Below are 14,865 nucleotides of genomic sequence, written 5' to 3'. Positions count from 1 at the left end.
AAAATATAAAAAACGAAAACTTATATCCTCGTTTAATATTCCTATTAAAGGAGGGAGAAAATAAAATAAATAATGTATCAAAATAACCAGTTAAGAGGGTAAAAATACGAGGTAATTTGGCCAAAATATTAAGGGAAAAAAGAGAGGTATCATACATTTTTCCCAGGGGGAGGGGGTGGTAGTAGTGAACTTTTGAGAGTGAAATTAGAGTAAATAGAGAACAAGTACAAGGGAGAGATTGAAAAATTTTCACGGAATAATAATCAACTTCTCAAAGAATTAGCATCTCAAAATGAAGAACAAAGATCACCTAATATTGCTTGAACATGCATGATTGATAGTGAAAAACATTTTAGATAATTTTTAAAAGTATTACCTTTCCTCGAGAACTTCTGCCAACATGCTTAGGTGGTTAGATGTAGGAGAATATGCTCCTTTAGGAAGTGCACCCATGTACACAATATAGATCTGCACAGATTATCAATATATGCATGCTGATCAACAACATGATAGAGCCATGAATACAATTTTATTCATCAAATGCATAATATCCATTCTAACTTAGTTAAGATATGATGAATTATATCAACTAGTACTTAAGGATACCACTAATCTCATCAAGTAAATATTAGTGACATTGGCTACATAATTCAGCATTATCAACAATCCTACAATGATAATGTCTCTATCAATACTTATATGTAATTCTCCGTATCATAATGATTAAATAATTTGCCCTCAAGATCAGCATAAAAACCATCAACATAGATAAAGATTTCACATCTTACAGGCTCATTGGATAGAAAAGTGCAAGGATAATAATAGAGATTCAGATATTACTTGCCTTTCTATCTTCTCCGATGGCACCACACAAAATGCATATTGCACAAATGAAAACCACAAGAAAAGGAGAAAATGAAGGTGCAAGGAAGTAAGCCATTCCTAAAGGTCTGCTCAATGCTCAATTAGAACAAGCTTAAAAGCATTCAATGATGAGATTCATTTTTTAAAGGGGCGAGGTGCTCATATATAGTAGATAGAATATCGTTTGGTTGGTAAGTTGGCGCATTTACAATCTCTTCTGTTTTTCCTATTTTAGTTTAAGAATATTGTTTGGTTGGTAAGTTGATGCATTTACAATCTCTTCTGTTTTCCCTATTTTAGCTTGTCATCCGTACCCGTATATTGCTTTCTTGCCATATTTTTTATCAATCAAATATCAGCCTACTTTGTATATACTCCCAAGACATTAACTACTATATATATTTATCAAACTTTTAGCAATAAAATAAAATTTATTATTAGATCAGAAAAAATAAAATCTATTTGAAAAGTCAAAAGAATACTAGAACAACCAAAACAATCACTTTTCATTTAGGTTTGACTTCAAATTCACCCTTACTATAGCTAGAAGGTGACATAGATTTGATACCTAACAAAACTGGTTGACAACCAAACTTAATTTTGAAGTAATTTGGAAAGGGGGTTGTTGAAGGCGTTAAGCCTGGCCAATGGCGTGTTTTAAAAAGTAAGAAAATGTGACCATTACATGAACTCATGCAAGGATTAATAATTCATTTTACTTGAAAGTGATGGTGGTTTGATGGATAGGGAATTAAATTTCGTTAAATGTAAACATAATAATTTGTCACTGAAAGGATGTATGGATAATTTGTTTTTTATATATATTTTAATGTAACCCAAATATTATTTAATAACTGAGGTAGCTGAAATTTGTGGAGCACTACCTCAAACGCCCATTATTTGTAGATCTCAATTCTTAATGATCGAGAGAGAGGGAAGACAAAGGCAATCACAATTGAACCATAATCGGCCATGAAAGCATATTGAGCTACGCTAGTCAGGTGCTCACAATGAGGAATCTCTGATAATAGCTAAATCAAGAGAAGATTTTCTTTTTACAAAAATAAATAATCAGGGAAAGAAATTCTCACCCATAAATATTGTGGTTTGCATGTCCATATCTCTCGGAGGGTAGATAATTTTGGTTTCTAATCCAATTATTGTAGTTTTGAAGTTCTTTAGATTAATAAAAAATAAAAAAAAGAACAAAACAAACAAATCAGGCTTCTTGCAAGGATAGGTGCAACGGTGTCAATGGATTAGTCTTAGACCAATTCAATTCAATTTCCAGTATGAGAAGGAGAGAACTCAATATATGAAATCCAATATAGAACGGTCAATTTAGTTTCAATGTTAGTTTCGTTTCTTGCATTACTTTGCTTCCACTTAGGGTTTGTTTTGAGTTTTATTTGCCATATATATATAGGAGAAAAGTTCTCCCATATCACTAAAGATTATACCATTTCACCAATGTATTGGTAGTAAAATAATGATGTCGCGTCGTCCCTCCACAATACTTTCATGTGTGTTCTCATTGGCCTTGTATGCATGTAGAGATTACCACACGAAGGTGAACAAGCTTCTCTCAAGGATGATATTATATACTGCCCTCCATGTACACTCTGTACTAAATAATCATGCATGAGTCCCACCTTTGAAATTAAGAGTAATTAAAGTGAGATGGATCACCCTAAATGTATATTTACTTTGAAAATAACTATTCATATAACATCAGAAACTAAAACCAATGCAAACATTATTTTTCTTTCCTTTTACTTATGAAAGGATCAAATTTGAACCAACCCAATCAGAGAAGTGCAGTGCACTTGTGGGTTTTGGTTTTGTGTTAATATCATGCTACAACCGTCTCGTTTTAATATTATGTTATTATTAATTTTGGTAAAGGCAAAGTGTAACCTAACTACTAATTTAAATGGTTGTTGTGAACCAACCTAACCAGGGAAGGTATAGATCAAGCTCTTAATGCATTCTAACTTATGGAACAAATCGTTTGATCTTTGAAGAAAATTCTAAAGGAAAAAAATCAACTTTGAGGTGGAAGGAACCATGCGAGGACATAAAGATAGTGGAAAGCAATTGTCTCTTATAATAGTAGTGTTTGGCTAGTGTACTAATTTAAAAGATTTAATTTGTTCATACATATAATTAAATTCCAAACAAATCTCGAATCTTTTTGTTTATATTATAGAGTTTGAATATCATTAATTTGAAACCTTGGTGGCATTGAGATTTCAAAAGTGTTAAAGAGGTTTGCAAATTATTTTGTTTGCATCTCTCAAAATTATTATATTACTAATATTCCTTTATGCCTAAATTCAAAACAGATTTGAGGTTAGATGAGAATAATTTGAAAAGTTTGAAGATGCAGTAAGTGTTAAGTCATCATTTAACTCTATTACTCTTAACAGTAAGGGTTTAATTGGGGTACACGAAGGTAAACATAATAAAATAAATTCCCTTAAAGAAAATTAATCAACTACTAAATTTAGCCAAGGTAAACATAAGGGTGTTAGGGAATAAATTGGGTGCTGGGTGTAAAGAAGCAAGGAAAAGAAGTGATTCACCTCTCTCTCTCTCTCTCTCTCTCTCTCTCTCTCTCTATTTTCCTCTGTTTTATAATAAGTAGAGAAATTTCAATGATATTATCCAAATCTGGATATTTTATATTCTGGCCATACATAGGGTGGGGCTCTCTTATGAGTTTTGAAATTCATATATACCCAACTGTGTCCACGACGGTTAATGAGAGTATGAGACAAACCCAGAACAAACTGAAAGCCCAAACCCTGAACACAGGTGTAGAACTTTCCCATCATAGTTGCACTCTTTATCATCAAAAAATAATAATAATAATCATAGTTGCGCCCTAGGGTAGTAGGATCTTGAGACTATCTTGACTTGTAGCTCTGGGTATCGAAGGAAATCTTCAAACCATTTTTTTTTTGGCCAATAAATCTTCAAACTCAACTCCTGAGATTCTTATATTGCTTTCATAATATACCATCAAGCATAATCGAATCCATGACGTCTTCACTAAGAGAAGTCTCACTAACCGAACAATCCTATAATGGTAAAATGGTTGATGTACTATCTCTTTCTTTTCTTTTTTTGTAGCTGATACGGGGAAATCATTACCAAACCGGGTCCATCCTCGGTTCAATCCTTGATTCCGCGAGAATGGTCCGATCATGGTTGGATTCGAGCAAACCGGACTAATCACTAGCATGATAAAGAAGGAACCTTGCAAGGTTAAAAGACAGGCGCTACCCCCATGAAACTCGAAATGGATAACTAATCAAGAAACGGTTATTATCGCATATGGGAGATGGCGATCATGCAGGATATGGTAATTGTCATGCACTCAAAGCAAGGGATCATGTGATTAAGGAAAATCACCCACCACTCCGCAAAAGGAGTCTAACTGTAAAGATATAACAGTCACCAAGATAAGGCACGAACGAATCCAACGATCGAAAATCCTAATAAGAGACTACAAAATCAAGTAGCCTACACAAGGCTGAGGTAATGGAATCGTATTCCCAATAATCGTATTCAATTTCAGCTCTGCAACTAGCCAAAGCTTTGTGATCAGTTCTTTAACTGACTTAGCCTTCGGAGATGGCCTCCCGACTCCCACGGTCGGTCCACGTTTGACATTGTTTTGCAAGTCATTCATCAATGATCAAAGGGCTAAGCAGATTTCGGACACATCAATAGCCAATGAGTTTATATTAGGAGAGAGAATATTATTAATTTAGGTGCCACCGAAAGAGTGCAAACTCATGACCTCTCCGTAGGATTAGGATTTTAACCGACCAATTAACCTACCATTGGCAGGTTGGCTGGTTGATGTACTATCGAACTTAGGTCCACATCTTAAAAATGATGACCCGTTAGATTGGTATCTTTAACGATAATGAGAATCGAGCACGTTACAACTTCCAATACCGTGTTCGCGCGAGTGACTGACACCGCAACGGTGTACGTTACCAAGAATCCCAGAGGCCACCGTTCCGCAGACGGCGAAAGGAAAGGAGGGAAAGAGGGAAAGAGGGAAAGAGAGAGAGTGAGAGAGAAAGGGAGAGAGAGAGAGGGAGAAAGAGATGGCTTGCCTTCACGATCATGACTGCGCGGACCATGATTGTTCTTCCAGTTGGTCTCTGTACAAGCACATAGATCTCCCTAAGGTGGGTTTTTTATTCGTTCTACTATCAGAAAATTTTCGAGTTTTGAGTTTTGACATTATGTATTGAAATGCTGATGACCCTGTTGCTCAAGCTATGAACTCACACTGTTTGATGATCAATTAATTTATAAGCAGCCTAACTTATTGTAGTTCTGTTCCATTATAGCATAAGCAGTACAACGAATTCTAATTCACAATACAGAAAACTTCAATTAACATTCTGATTGCGGCTTAGATGCTTTTTACATATCTGCAAGTGTACCCTAATTGATATTTCTCCAGTACTTAACTTCTGGTGAATTGGGTGACAGTTTATTGGTACAAATTTGTTTACGATGGTTTCCAATTTCTTGAGATGAATGTGAAAGCGTTCATTTTGTGATGAAATTGCGATTCATTCAATAAGCCTCTTCCCATCTAAATGAGTTTAATTACATTGATCATGTCTCGCTGCTATGCTTTGAATGATTCAAATATTGCTATTTCAAACATTTGCCTTGGCGGCAGTATCCCTCGTAAATGTTACTGATTAGGAACAACTTCATGAGTTAGTTATGGGAACTGTGACAAATTTACTCTTCTCTAAATGCTTATATTGATGATGCATGAACCATTAGGAAGTTGTTGAAGCACGAATTAATTAACTGATGATCTCCTTGAAATATTCACAGTTGGCTCGCTTAGGCAGTCTCCTGTAACCGGCAATGGTTGCAATTTTTTAGTTAAACTTGAAATTTTGGAAGATGACAAGATAAATGAAGTCTCAATCTTGAATCTGACTGTTCGTTTACTGATACATTTCTTGTATTAGACATGTGTTCAGTTTGAGTTTAATCTTTTCTTTGCTAAGATATAGTATTCTTTCACAGATATTTTACAAAATAATATAATAAATAGCATAAGGATTTGAAAAGGTTTACCCATACATAATAATTATTCTTGTTTGAGAAAATCACTATAAAACAATTGTTAACCATTTATCTACTCTATTAGATTTGTAGTCATTATTTCTTCGTAATGTTAATTGGTGGGTCATTTTTTTTTCAATGGTTAGCCTGTTACTCAAGAGTTGTTGATGCTAGTTAATTTTCGTTTGATAATTTTCCCAATAATTTGCATCTTACTTCTTCTCAGAGAAATGATGGTAACTGTTTCAGGTGTCAGCTTTGAATGAGGCTGTTTCAGGAAGTGTAAAGTCAGTTTTCAAAGCTTGGGAGCAACGTCTGGATTCCACTGGGGTAAGTAGTATACATGTTTTAGCTTGGCTAATTATGGTAAACCATAGTTATTTTAGTGCTTCCTGGAAGAAAAAAATTTGTTTATTTATTTGGGAAGGGGGTGGTTGGCAGCAGTATTAAACCATAATCCCTTTATTAGTAAACTAATACTTGAGTTCCATCTTTTCCTTGTGGATGGTGGGGAAGACAATTATTGTCTAGCATCTTTTAGTATGTGTGAACTGAACACCAAACTCTGCAACCAGATGTTCTAATTCCTCACCCAATGGCACAATTTCAATGGATGACTACCATTGAATTGTCATGTTTCTGAGAATTTATGATCTCTTGCTTTAAACCCATCTCCGAACTTTAAAATTGGATGGGTTTTTACAGCCGTAATGAAAGTTAAAACGTACTCCACAACCATCACCAAAATCAAAGGATATATAAAATCCCCTTTGCTGTTTTAACTAGTCAGTCATTTCCATCAGTTGTGCAATCCACACTAAGATTCAGGTTTGGACTTCTATGACAAATTTGTCCAAAACCAAAGACACTGCTGTTCTTATACTGAGTATTCCATACAATGAACCAGCAGCCATGATCAATGTCGAAAATCACTATTTGACTTTCAAGTTGCAAGTCATTGTCTTTAAATCTCTATAGTATACAGCCTTTCTTAACGGCTCTGTCATTACATATTAATCGTAGGTAGATGTCAACAATGCTGTAGATCATCCTTCCCTATTCCCGTATATCATCTTTAAACTTTCTTTCTTTTTGGAAACCTATGATCAATGATTTTATCCATAAATGTGCATTGGATGTTGAGATGAAGTTGTGTCTCATCCCCCCCCCCCCTTTTCCCCATCCTCTCCCATTAGGATAAATATCCAAGTATCCATGTCCTTGTTTTGCCTCTTTGTCTGTGATCATATGCAGGATTCCCGTTATCTTCAATCATATTCCGGTCTCCCCTTATTTTACCCTTACTTGTGCACGTAATGAGGGGGCCCTTCCACTATGTTCTAGAATGTTGGACTGATAAGAGATCACATCACCAAGGTCATCTGCGAAGCTTATTAGACAAGTCCCCATTGCCGAGATCTGCTTACACTTCCTAAACTTGAGAATCTTCACATCCCAATATGTCAAAAGGAAAGATAAACATCCTAATTCCTCAAATTATTGAAAAGATGAGTACCAGCCTCGTGAACTTTCTGCAGCTATGTCAAATTAACAATTCTAGATATAGAGTTTAGAAAAAAATGAAAGTTTTGTTTGTTCAACATTTGGTTTGACTTTTATGTCTTTTAGTTTTGTCCCTAGGTACCAGTATTATTTAATTGGGTTATTGCATTCTCTGCATCTTTTTCCGATAACTATTCCAGGAAATTTTAGTTCTTTGGTATCATGTGAAACAATTTTCAGCCTATTCACTTTCGAACAAGAGAATTTATTTACTGTGTGAAAGTTTTCTTTGAATTTTGCCATGGCAGGGTTATTTGGAAAGCAATGAAGGTGACCCAGAATTACTAGTTTTCATCCCGTGAGTGGCTCCCGTTGTTATCCCCTTGATATTTCCTTAAGTGATAATTTTATTGAATCTCCAATCTTTTTTAATTATGTATATTTATTTTGTCTAAAATCAAATTCTGTCTCAAATAGAAAGCTGCATCCATATGGTGGAGAATTCAGATTCTGTATCCTATAATGGTCTATGAGATATTTTATCTCATTACCTTGGTAAATAGAGTCATTTGTTTCCCTTTTTTTTTCCCTGGTGGTTGGAGGTCAGAATAAATATGGTATCAAGTGGGTGAAGAGGGCCAAATGAGCGAAGTTTTCATTTCATTACCATTTGGCTTTGTTATATCTCAATTTGAGCTTAGAATGTGCTAGTGGGTCCAATAGAGAACAATGTTGCATGGAGCTAAAGAAATGAGGTGCACACCTCACTGGATTGGTTCGGACATTGAATTTAGGAGATGTTTTAAATGTCTCTTTAGTGGACACTGGATTAATTAGGAATAACTTATGCTCTTTTAACTTTCGAGAAGTACTCACATGTATTTATTATTCATTTTCTGGAACTGATTGTGAACATTAGGTTTACTTCTGACGTTAAGATTAAGAGTATATCAATTGTTGGAGGTGCTGATGGAACAAGTCCTTCAAAAATGCGAGCGTAAGTTTAATCTGTATGATATTGCTCATGCTGTGATTTTTGTTTCTTGTTTGATGATCAAGTTATTAGCTAGAGATAAACAGTGAAGTTCTCTAACATTGTTTTAGTGATCTTAATGCCAACCATATACTCTGATCAAAGAATTCTCCTGAGGTTTGATTTGGTAGGTAATTTTCTTCTTGTCACTGCCAAGGGTTGGTGGAGTGGTAATGCCATGATTTTATTCTGATTACTTGTCTACAGTTGTTAGGTTTGTCCCATATTATGTAATACTGGTTTAGAAAACTAAAACAAAACCAATAACATCAAATCCCAGAAAGTAGAAAGCCAGATTAAGTTGAACAGAGATGTTACCGAGTTAGATGTTCTCGTCTGACTAAAACTCAAATTCAGTTCTGATCTAGAGTTAAAGAACCTTGCTGAAAGTTTCAGATCAGTCCGCTGGATGAGACTGAAATTATGGATCAACGTAGATGCACTAAGAAAAAGGTATTATAACACAATCTTGTATCTTTTAACAATAAAAAACAGAATTACAATGAAAGATCAAACTAATGTGATGAATTAATTGTTTTCAAACGCGCACGAAAATGTTATGATTAGTTCTCAGCAGTCAGCAGTAATCATTTAACAGAAACTGTAGCTCAACTTGCCAATTAGGTGGATGGTATTTACATCTTAGACAAATCAGACTGGTAAAGATAAAAATTGAGTTCAGAAAGCTAAACCTATGAAAAGAAATTCTTAATGAAATAAGATCCTACGATACTAACATCAGAATATGAAATTGATCAATTGTAGAGAAATTTTTGAACTGAATGATTCTGTGAACATTATTGAAAGCAGCACCACGAATCAACCAAAATTAGGCATTCCTAGTTGTACCATAAATGACAAAAATTGATAGGAGACACAAAATTGAGAGGTGGTTACTGTAATCAGAACCAGATCAAGTATGGGCACTACTTAGATCCAGCATGTTTAATAGTGATTCGATTGGAGAATTTCAGAGATCAAAGATGGATAAACTGCAGAAGTATTAGCTTCAGCAGTACCATAGAGAAACCAGAGGGAGGTTGCAATGCACACGAGCTTCCCACTGCTAGTTGTTCAATTGGATAAAGCACCAAAATAAACCTCAATCATACATGATGAAGAAAGCTCTACTGAGAGGCAGAAGCAATAGCAATCATTAATCAGAATTTCATGTACAATGCGAAACCCTTTACAAGCTTACTTAAAAAAAAAAAATACAAATAATAAAAAATAAAATAAAATAAAATAAAAAACTAAAGAAAAAGCCTAATCCAATCCTTAGTTAGTTAGATAACTTAAACTAAGGCATACCCAATGATATGGGATCCAGGGAGGGTCACATGTATGAAGCCTTAACCACACTTCACAGACTGAGTTTTTTTACTTGAACCCCATCTGTGTCATGACGGAGCAACCTTACTCAGGCACTTTGGCGCCAAGGCTAAACTGAAATAATAAAGCAAAAGGCTCAAAACATCACCGGACTTCTAAGATCATAATCCTGCCTTAATTAAAACATGAAATAACAACTAAAATATAAAGTAATACATGCAATTAACTAACAGTCTCATATGCCTAGCATATACCCATATTATAAGCCCATTATTGTGGGCAAGCATAGCGCTAAGGTTAAGATGTGTTATTGCAACCTGTTGGTAGCAGGTTCAAAACTTGGAAATAGCTATTCTGCAAAGCAGGGGGTAATAATGCATACCTCTCCCACACCCTATAGCAGTTGGAGCCATGTGCATTGCAGTGTTCTTTCTTTCTTGTCTTTTTCCTAATTAAAGTGATAATTGCCCATTACTACGGAAACCATTGGAATAAAGGCCTGACAGGTACAGAACCCTACCCAAGGCTTATTACTTCGATAATAAGTCCATGCAGGTGATATCTCTGCATCACATAGCCTAGTTTGATGACAATCGCCATGGTTCTTGTGATTTGCTGCTTAAGATATCTTCTGCCGGAAGCTTTATTGTCTGGAACTAGGATGCAGCAGCATTTAATGTATAGTGTTGTACTTCTCATTAAGAATACCTGTTGCTGGTTTACCTGATGGTATATGTTTTGTTGGCAGTTAATTCATTTGAAAAACTGATGACAATAAATTATGATCATGTCTTTAAGCATGGAATAGAAGATATAGAATGCTCTGTTCTTTTAATGTCTTTGTAGAACGTAATTTAACAATTACCAATGTATGATTGACAGAGGAATCATTAATTGAACTCCAACCCCACCCTCCAAATAAATTAAAATAAAAATAAAAATCAATAATACAGAGAATTCCTTTGATAACTCACCAAGTGTTTCTGCTTCGAGAAACACCAGGAACAGTTCTGAGTTTTTTAGGCGTTTGATAAAATTTGCTTATGGAAGTAGAAAATTTGAAAATTGTAGTAAGATTTACGAAATCTGCCATTGTTATGTTTAGAATGCCATCTTCAATAAAAACTCCTTCTAAAACTGTCTCACTTAAACCCAATCCGCACCTAGTTTTGCTTTGAGAAATAGATGCAACAACAAATAGTTGTCGCGTTGAAAGTGTTTCTCAAAGAAATTTTTTTCATAAATTTCAATTTATGTTGCAAATATCATATGAAACGAAACGGTTTTCAGCCAATTTTTCTGCTTCTCGAAGCAAGAAACACCTGAAACTGTTTTTGGGTGGGTTATTAACTTTCCAAAAAATAACTATCTCATGTTTCTCTTTCCATTTCCTCAAACACATCTAACTTTTTAAGAGCCTTTTCCCCCCTTGTACCATTCCCAGCTCCCTATAATATATATAGATGCTTTTGTCTTAATGATCTGCTTTTGCCTCCCTTTTGCCCTCATGATTCCAATCATTGTCTGGTTGGTGTAGTGAAAGAGAAGAAGGAGCTTCGTCTTTAGTCTAGGAGCATACCTAGGCAATCAAGATTGGGTTGGTGTTCAGTGTACTGTACTGCCTCGTTCATCTGTGGTCTTCCATGAAATGAAAATCGACCACCCATGCAAAATGAGGATGAGTATTGCATTATGATCGACTTCCTGCCGTCCTTCGTGACAGCAGCAAGGGCTGGAACAGCATCATCTGAGGTTAAACCAGAAATAGTTAGCAGAACATATGTGCCTTCTGAATGTTTTTCTTTAAGTTGTTAGCTTTTATGTTTGATTATTTTTTCTCTTTAAGTTGTCATACATGTTTTCACCATTTATTTTGTGTATTCCAAGCTGTTTACTGATTTTTACATGGGTCAACATGTTGTTTGTTCATGTTGCAAAAAAAATACTCCATGGTTTATCTTCTTAGTTGTGGGCTCATCGCCAAATTTGGAAAAGAACTTGTATAGTTTGATAAGTGCAGCTTTTTACAGAAGATTGATTTCTATTTCAAACTTAGGTTCATAAATCGAGATGGCATCGACTTCTCTGATGCTCAGAGCATGCAACCCGTTCAGGTAATTGCATCATCTTTAGTTGGTGGTGGGGTCTATCAATATGTTAAATTCATCTAAGACATTTCTTCATTTGTTTCAAGGAGTGGGACTTGGTAGAAAATTTTCAAGGAATGTTGGAATACCAAACAAGGTAATTATACCCAACTCCTTTTTAATTCTCTATGTAAAGGTGTAACTGTAGCCTATATGTTCTATGGTTGAACAGTGACACAATGATTTTATTACATTCCAGTTTGATTTATCTAATTATAGTCAGAAGTCAATCATAACAAATTGATCGTGGTGGAAAAAAAATTTTGGGTGAGGACTAAACTGGTGGATATGTGATGAATTGCATATATGCTTATAGATATTAAAAACCCATCAATTTTCACATCCTTAAATCAGCCAAGTAGGAATATATTGTAGTCCATGCCTCCGTGGCAGAATATATTTGGATGTTCACTTATATCTTTTTCCAAAATGGATTTAGAAGTTCTATAATGTACACAGCTGGCAGCAGTACTACGTCTATCTGGAGTCCATGCCAAATTGTGTGTACTTCCTTTTCAAAATTGGCTTTGAAAGATAACTCTTTATGATGCTGAAATTGGTTTCCTCATTGAATATTCATAATTAATAATTTTTTTTAAAGTTTCCTTGTGATTCTATGGTCTTCAACATAAACTGCTTCAAGTGCCTGCTTTGTTGGAAAGTTATTAAGAAGAATTCCGAGTCATTATTTATCTGAAAAAATGGGGAATGGATCTAATTGAGGTTCCTTTAAAATAAATAAATAAATAATAATATATTAATAATATTGGCAAGTTAAGGAAATGCAATTTGAAATTGCAAAGAAAATGAGACATGGATAAAAAGATTCTTAAGAAAATTTGACTGACTTAAATGTATGGTCTTTCTCAGCCAAGGATCGAGCATAATATGGTTTACTGCTCAAGTATCTATAGCATGTATTTAGGGCACATGTTGAACACTAATTAGCTATTCAAGGAGATTTTCCTGTGTTGACTTGAAATCATGCATTTTTTTTCTCAAGTTCATTATATATATTAGTGGGTTTCTTTTGCTCTATCTGACGTTATCTCAAAATTCAATCAGATATGCTAGATTTCAAGGTGTCGGCAATCTCACTTTGCATTTCCCTGAAAATCATGGTGCTGAGACAACTCAGATACACTATATTGGCTTACGCGGTGAAGCCACTCAGGTAATCCCACAGCTAAGAAAATAAATATACCAGTTGGAGGATCTCTTATAGACGAACAAGTATTTATAGCGGTATGTGTCTGTTTCTATTAAATACAGATGAAGAGGGATGTTGTTGCGACAATTGTTTATGAGCTTATGCCGAACCCATCAGATCACAAGTAAGTCTCTCATTGATATCTTAATGATGTTCTTGTTCTGGTTGCCGTAAACTTCTGTTATTTTGGTGCTTGGTGCTTTCTCAACCACTTCTGTTAAATCCAAAAATACACTAAGCTCATGCCCCCTGTCATTTATAATGGACGTTGCATACTTTTTAAATTGTTTGGTTTCCTTTGACGTATCAGGTTTCTGTGCACATATCAGCATATGGGTATTTTTATTTTGCACTTCCACACACTGTGTTTCACCTTGTAGCCTTGCAACTTACATGGTGGTTTTGTGTACAGGACGCGGGCTGAGAGTGGTGGGGGTCTTTCGCATGTAGAGTGAACAATGGAAGCGAAGTAGTTGGCAAAGGTGCTTTCCGTTGGAAAATGGCTGAGATTTCTCAAATGTTAACTCTTTGGATATAGAATCAGCAAGTCCATCCTTGACTTGGTAACATTTTATATCACCGTTCTTCTAATTCCATGGAAATTTAGATACCAGTAATATTGATGATGATAAATGATCTAAAGGAGTTGAATCCAATTATTGCCGAGTGGTCTGCTACAATCTTGTTAGGTGGTTTTTGGTTCCAGAAAATATTAGACAATGCTGCCTAGGATTTGGACTGCACCAACCCATGATTATTAATCTAGAACTCATTTTGCTGTGATCAGCAGTGCTGTTTTATGGGAAGACAAGAACACAATAATACAATAAAGGAAAATGTGTTTGTACAGGGTATTGTTTCCTTATATGAGGTACCCTCAGGATTATTAAGAATTATTGTCATCAAAATCACTGCCGTGAAATTCGTAAGTTGAATAAGAATTCAATTAGATCAACTTTTTTCAATGTTGTATATCACCTTGATAAACCAACCACCTCATGTAATTCTTCTATCCATGTCCTAACCTAGAAATTCCTCATTGATGTAAACCTAGGCTCCCTGTGGGGTCTAAATGTTGAATGATGGTGTATGAAACAGAATAGTGAGACCCATGATGGCTTGTATATTAATTGACTAATTAAAGGGCTCGAATTTTATTATTGAAACTTCATCCCCTAATTTTGAGGATTTCACTAAATCCTTGCAGAAATTTGACCTTTTTTTTTTTTTTTCTTTTTTTTTTTTTTTGTGGTTGGGGCTTGTGGGTGGCAAAATTTCTGATTTAGTATTTACTTTTACTTCTAGTATGTAGGCCTATTATAGCAATTTTGTGATTCCTGTAGGATTTACTTTTGATGTGAGCATAGGGTCCCTTTCTAAAACCCTAAGTGGGGCCCCCATAAAGGATCCAAGAAGCCTCTTAGGCTGGCCAAACCTTACGAGAGGGGTATTTTGAGCATTTTTGCCCTTATTAGTCAGTCAAGTCTAGTTAGGAGTCGATTCGAGTAGTTTGTCATGAGTTGGGAATCTTCCATTGTGAGCTAAAGAAGTCCAATTTGTTTGTAGTTTGGTTGTTTAGGTCTTAAGTTATCTAAATAGAATAAATAATATATGCTTAATAACACTTAAACTGTATGTGTGAGATCTCAAATCTAAGGGGT

At 35.1% G+C, this 14,865-nt stretch overlaps 1 protein-coding gene across 2 annotated transcripts; it reads left to right on the top strand.

Annotated features, from left to right (window-relative positions):
* Positions 1-4,875: 4,875 nt before the first annotated feature.
* LOC149021688 (PITH domain protein (DUF1000)) lies at positions 4,876-14,367 on the top strand. 2 transcript variants are annotated; one of them, XM_089149902.1, is made up of 9 exons: positions 4,876-5,072; positions 6,229-6,309; positions 7,791-7,840; positions 8,402-8,479; positions 11,904-11,961; positions 12,042-12,091; positions 13,060-13,168; positions 13,267-13,328; positions 13,617-14,366. In XM_089149902.1, exons 1-9 carry the CDS (start codon positions 4,989-4,991, stop codon positions 13,657-13,659), a joined length of 615 nt encoding a protein of 204 aa, XP_089006028.1. In that variant the 5' UTR covers positions 4,876-4,988; the 3' UTR covers positions 13,660-14,366. The 2 variants fall into 2 exon arrangements, with proteins under 2 accessions (XP_089006028.1, XP_089006029.1); XM_089149903.1 differs by lacking the exon at positions 8,402-8,479 and having other exon boundaries at positions 13,617-14,367.
* Positions 14,368-14,865: the final 498 nt, after the last annotated feature.

Source organism: Hakea prostrata, chromosome 3 (genome assembly GCF_041222555.1).
Source record: "Hakea prostrata isolate BN-2017 chromosome 3, UWA_Hpros_2, whole genome shotgun sequence".
Taxonomy (NCBI): Eukaryota; Viridiplantae; Streptophyta; class Magnoliopsida; order Proteales; family Proteaceae; genus Hakea; species Hakea prostrata.
The sequence above is the reverse complement of the archived record's forward strand: the minus strand, read 5'-3'. Positions and strand labels throughout refer to the sequence as shown.

Excerpts from the sequence above, each read along its gene's own strand:
- LOC149021688 (XM_089149902.1), top strand. The coding sequence starts at position 4,989 with ATGGCTTGCCTTCACGATCATGACTGCGCGGACCATGATTGTTCTTCC. Across the intron at positions 5,073-6,228 it reads AGCACATAGATCTCCCTAAG|GTGTCAGCTTTGAATGAGGC; the intron begins GTGGGTTTTTTA and ends TAACTGTTTCAG. Across the intron at positions 13,169-13,266 it reads TACGCGGTGAAGCCACTCAG|ATGAAGAGGGATGTTGTTGC; the intron begins GTAATCCCACAG and ends TATTAAATACAG.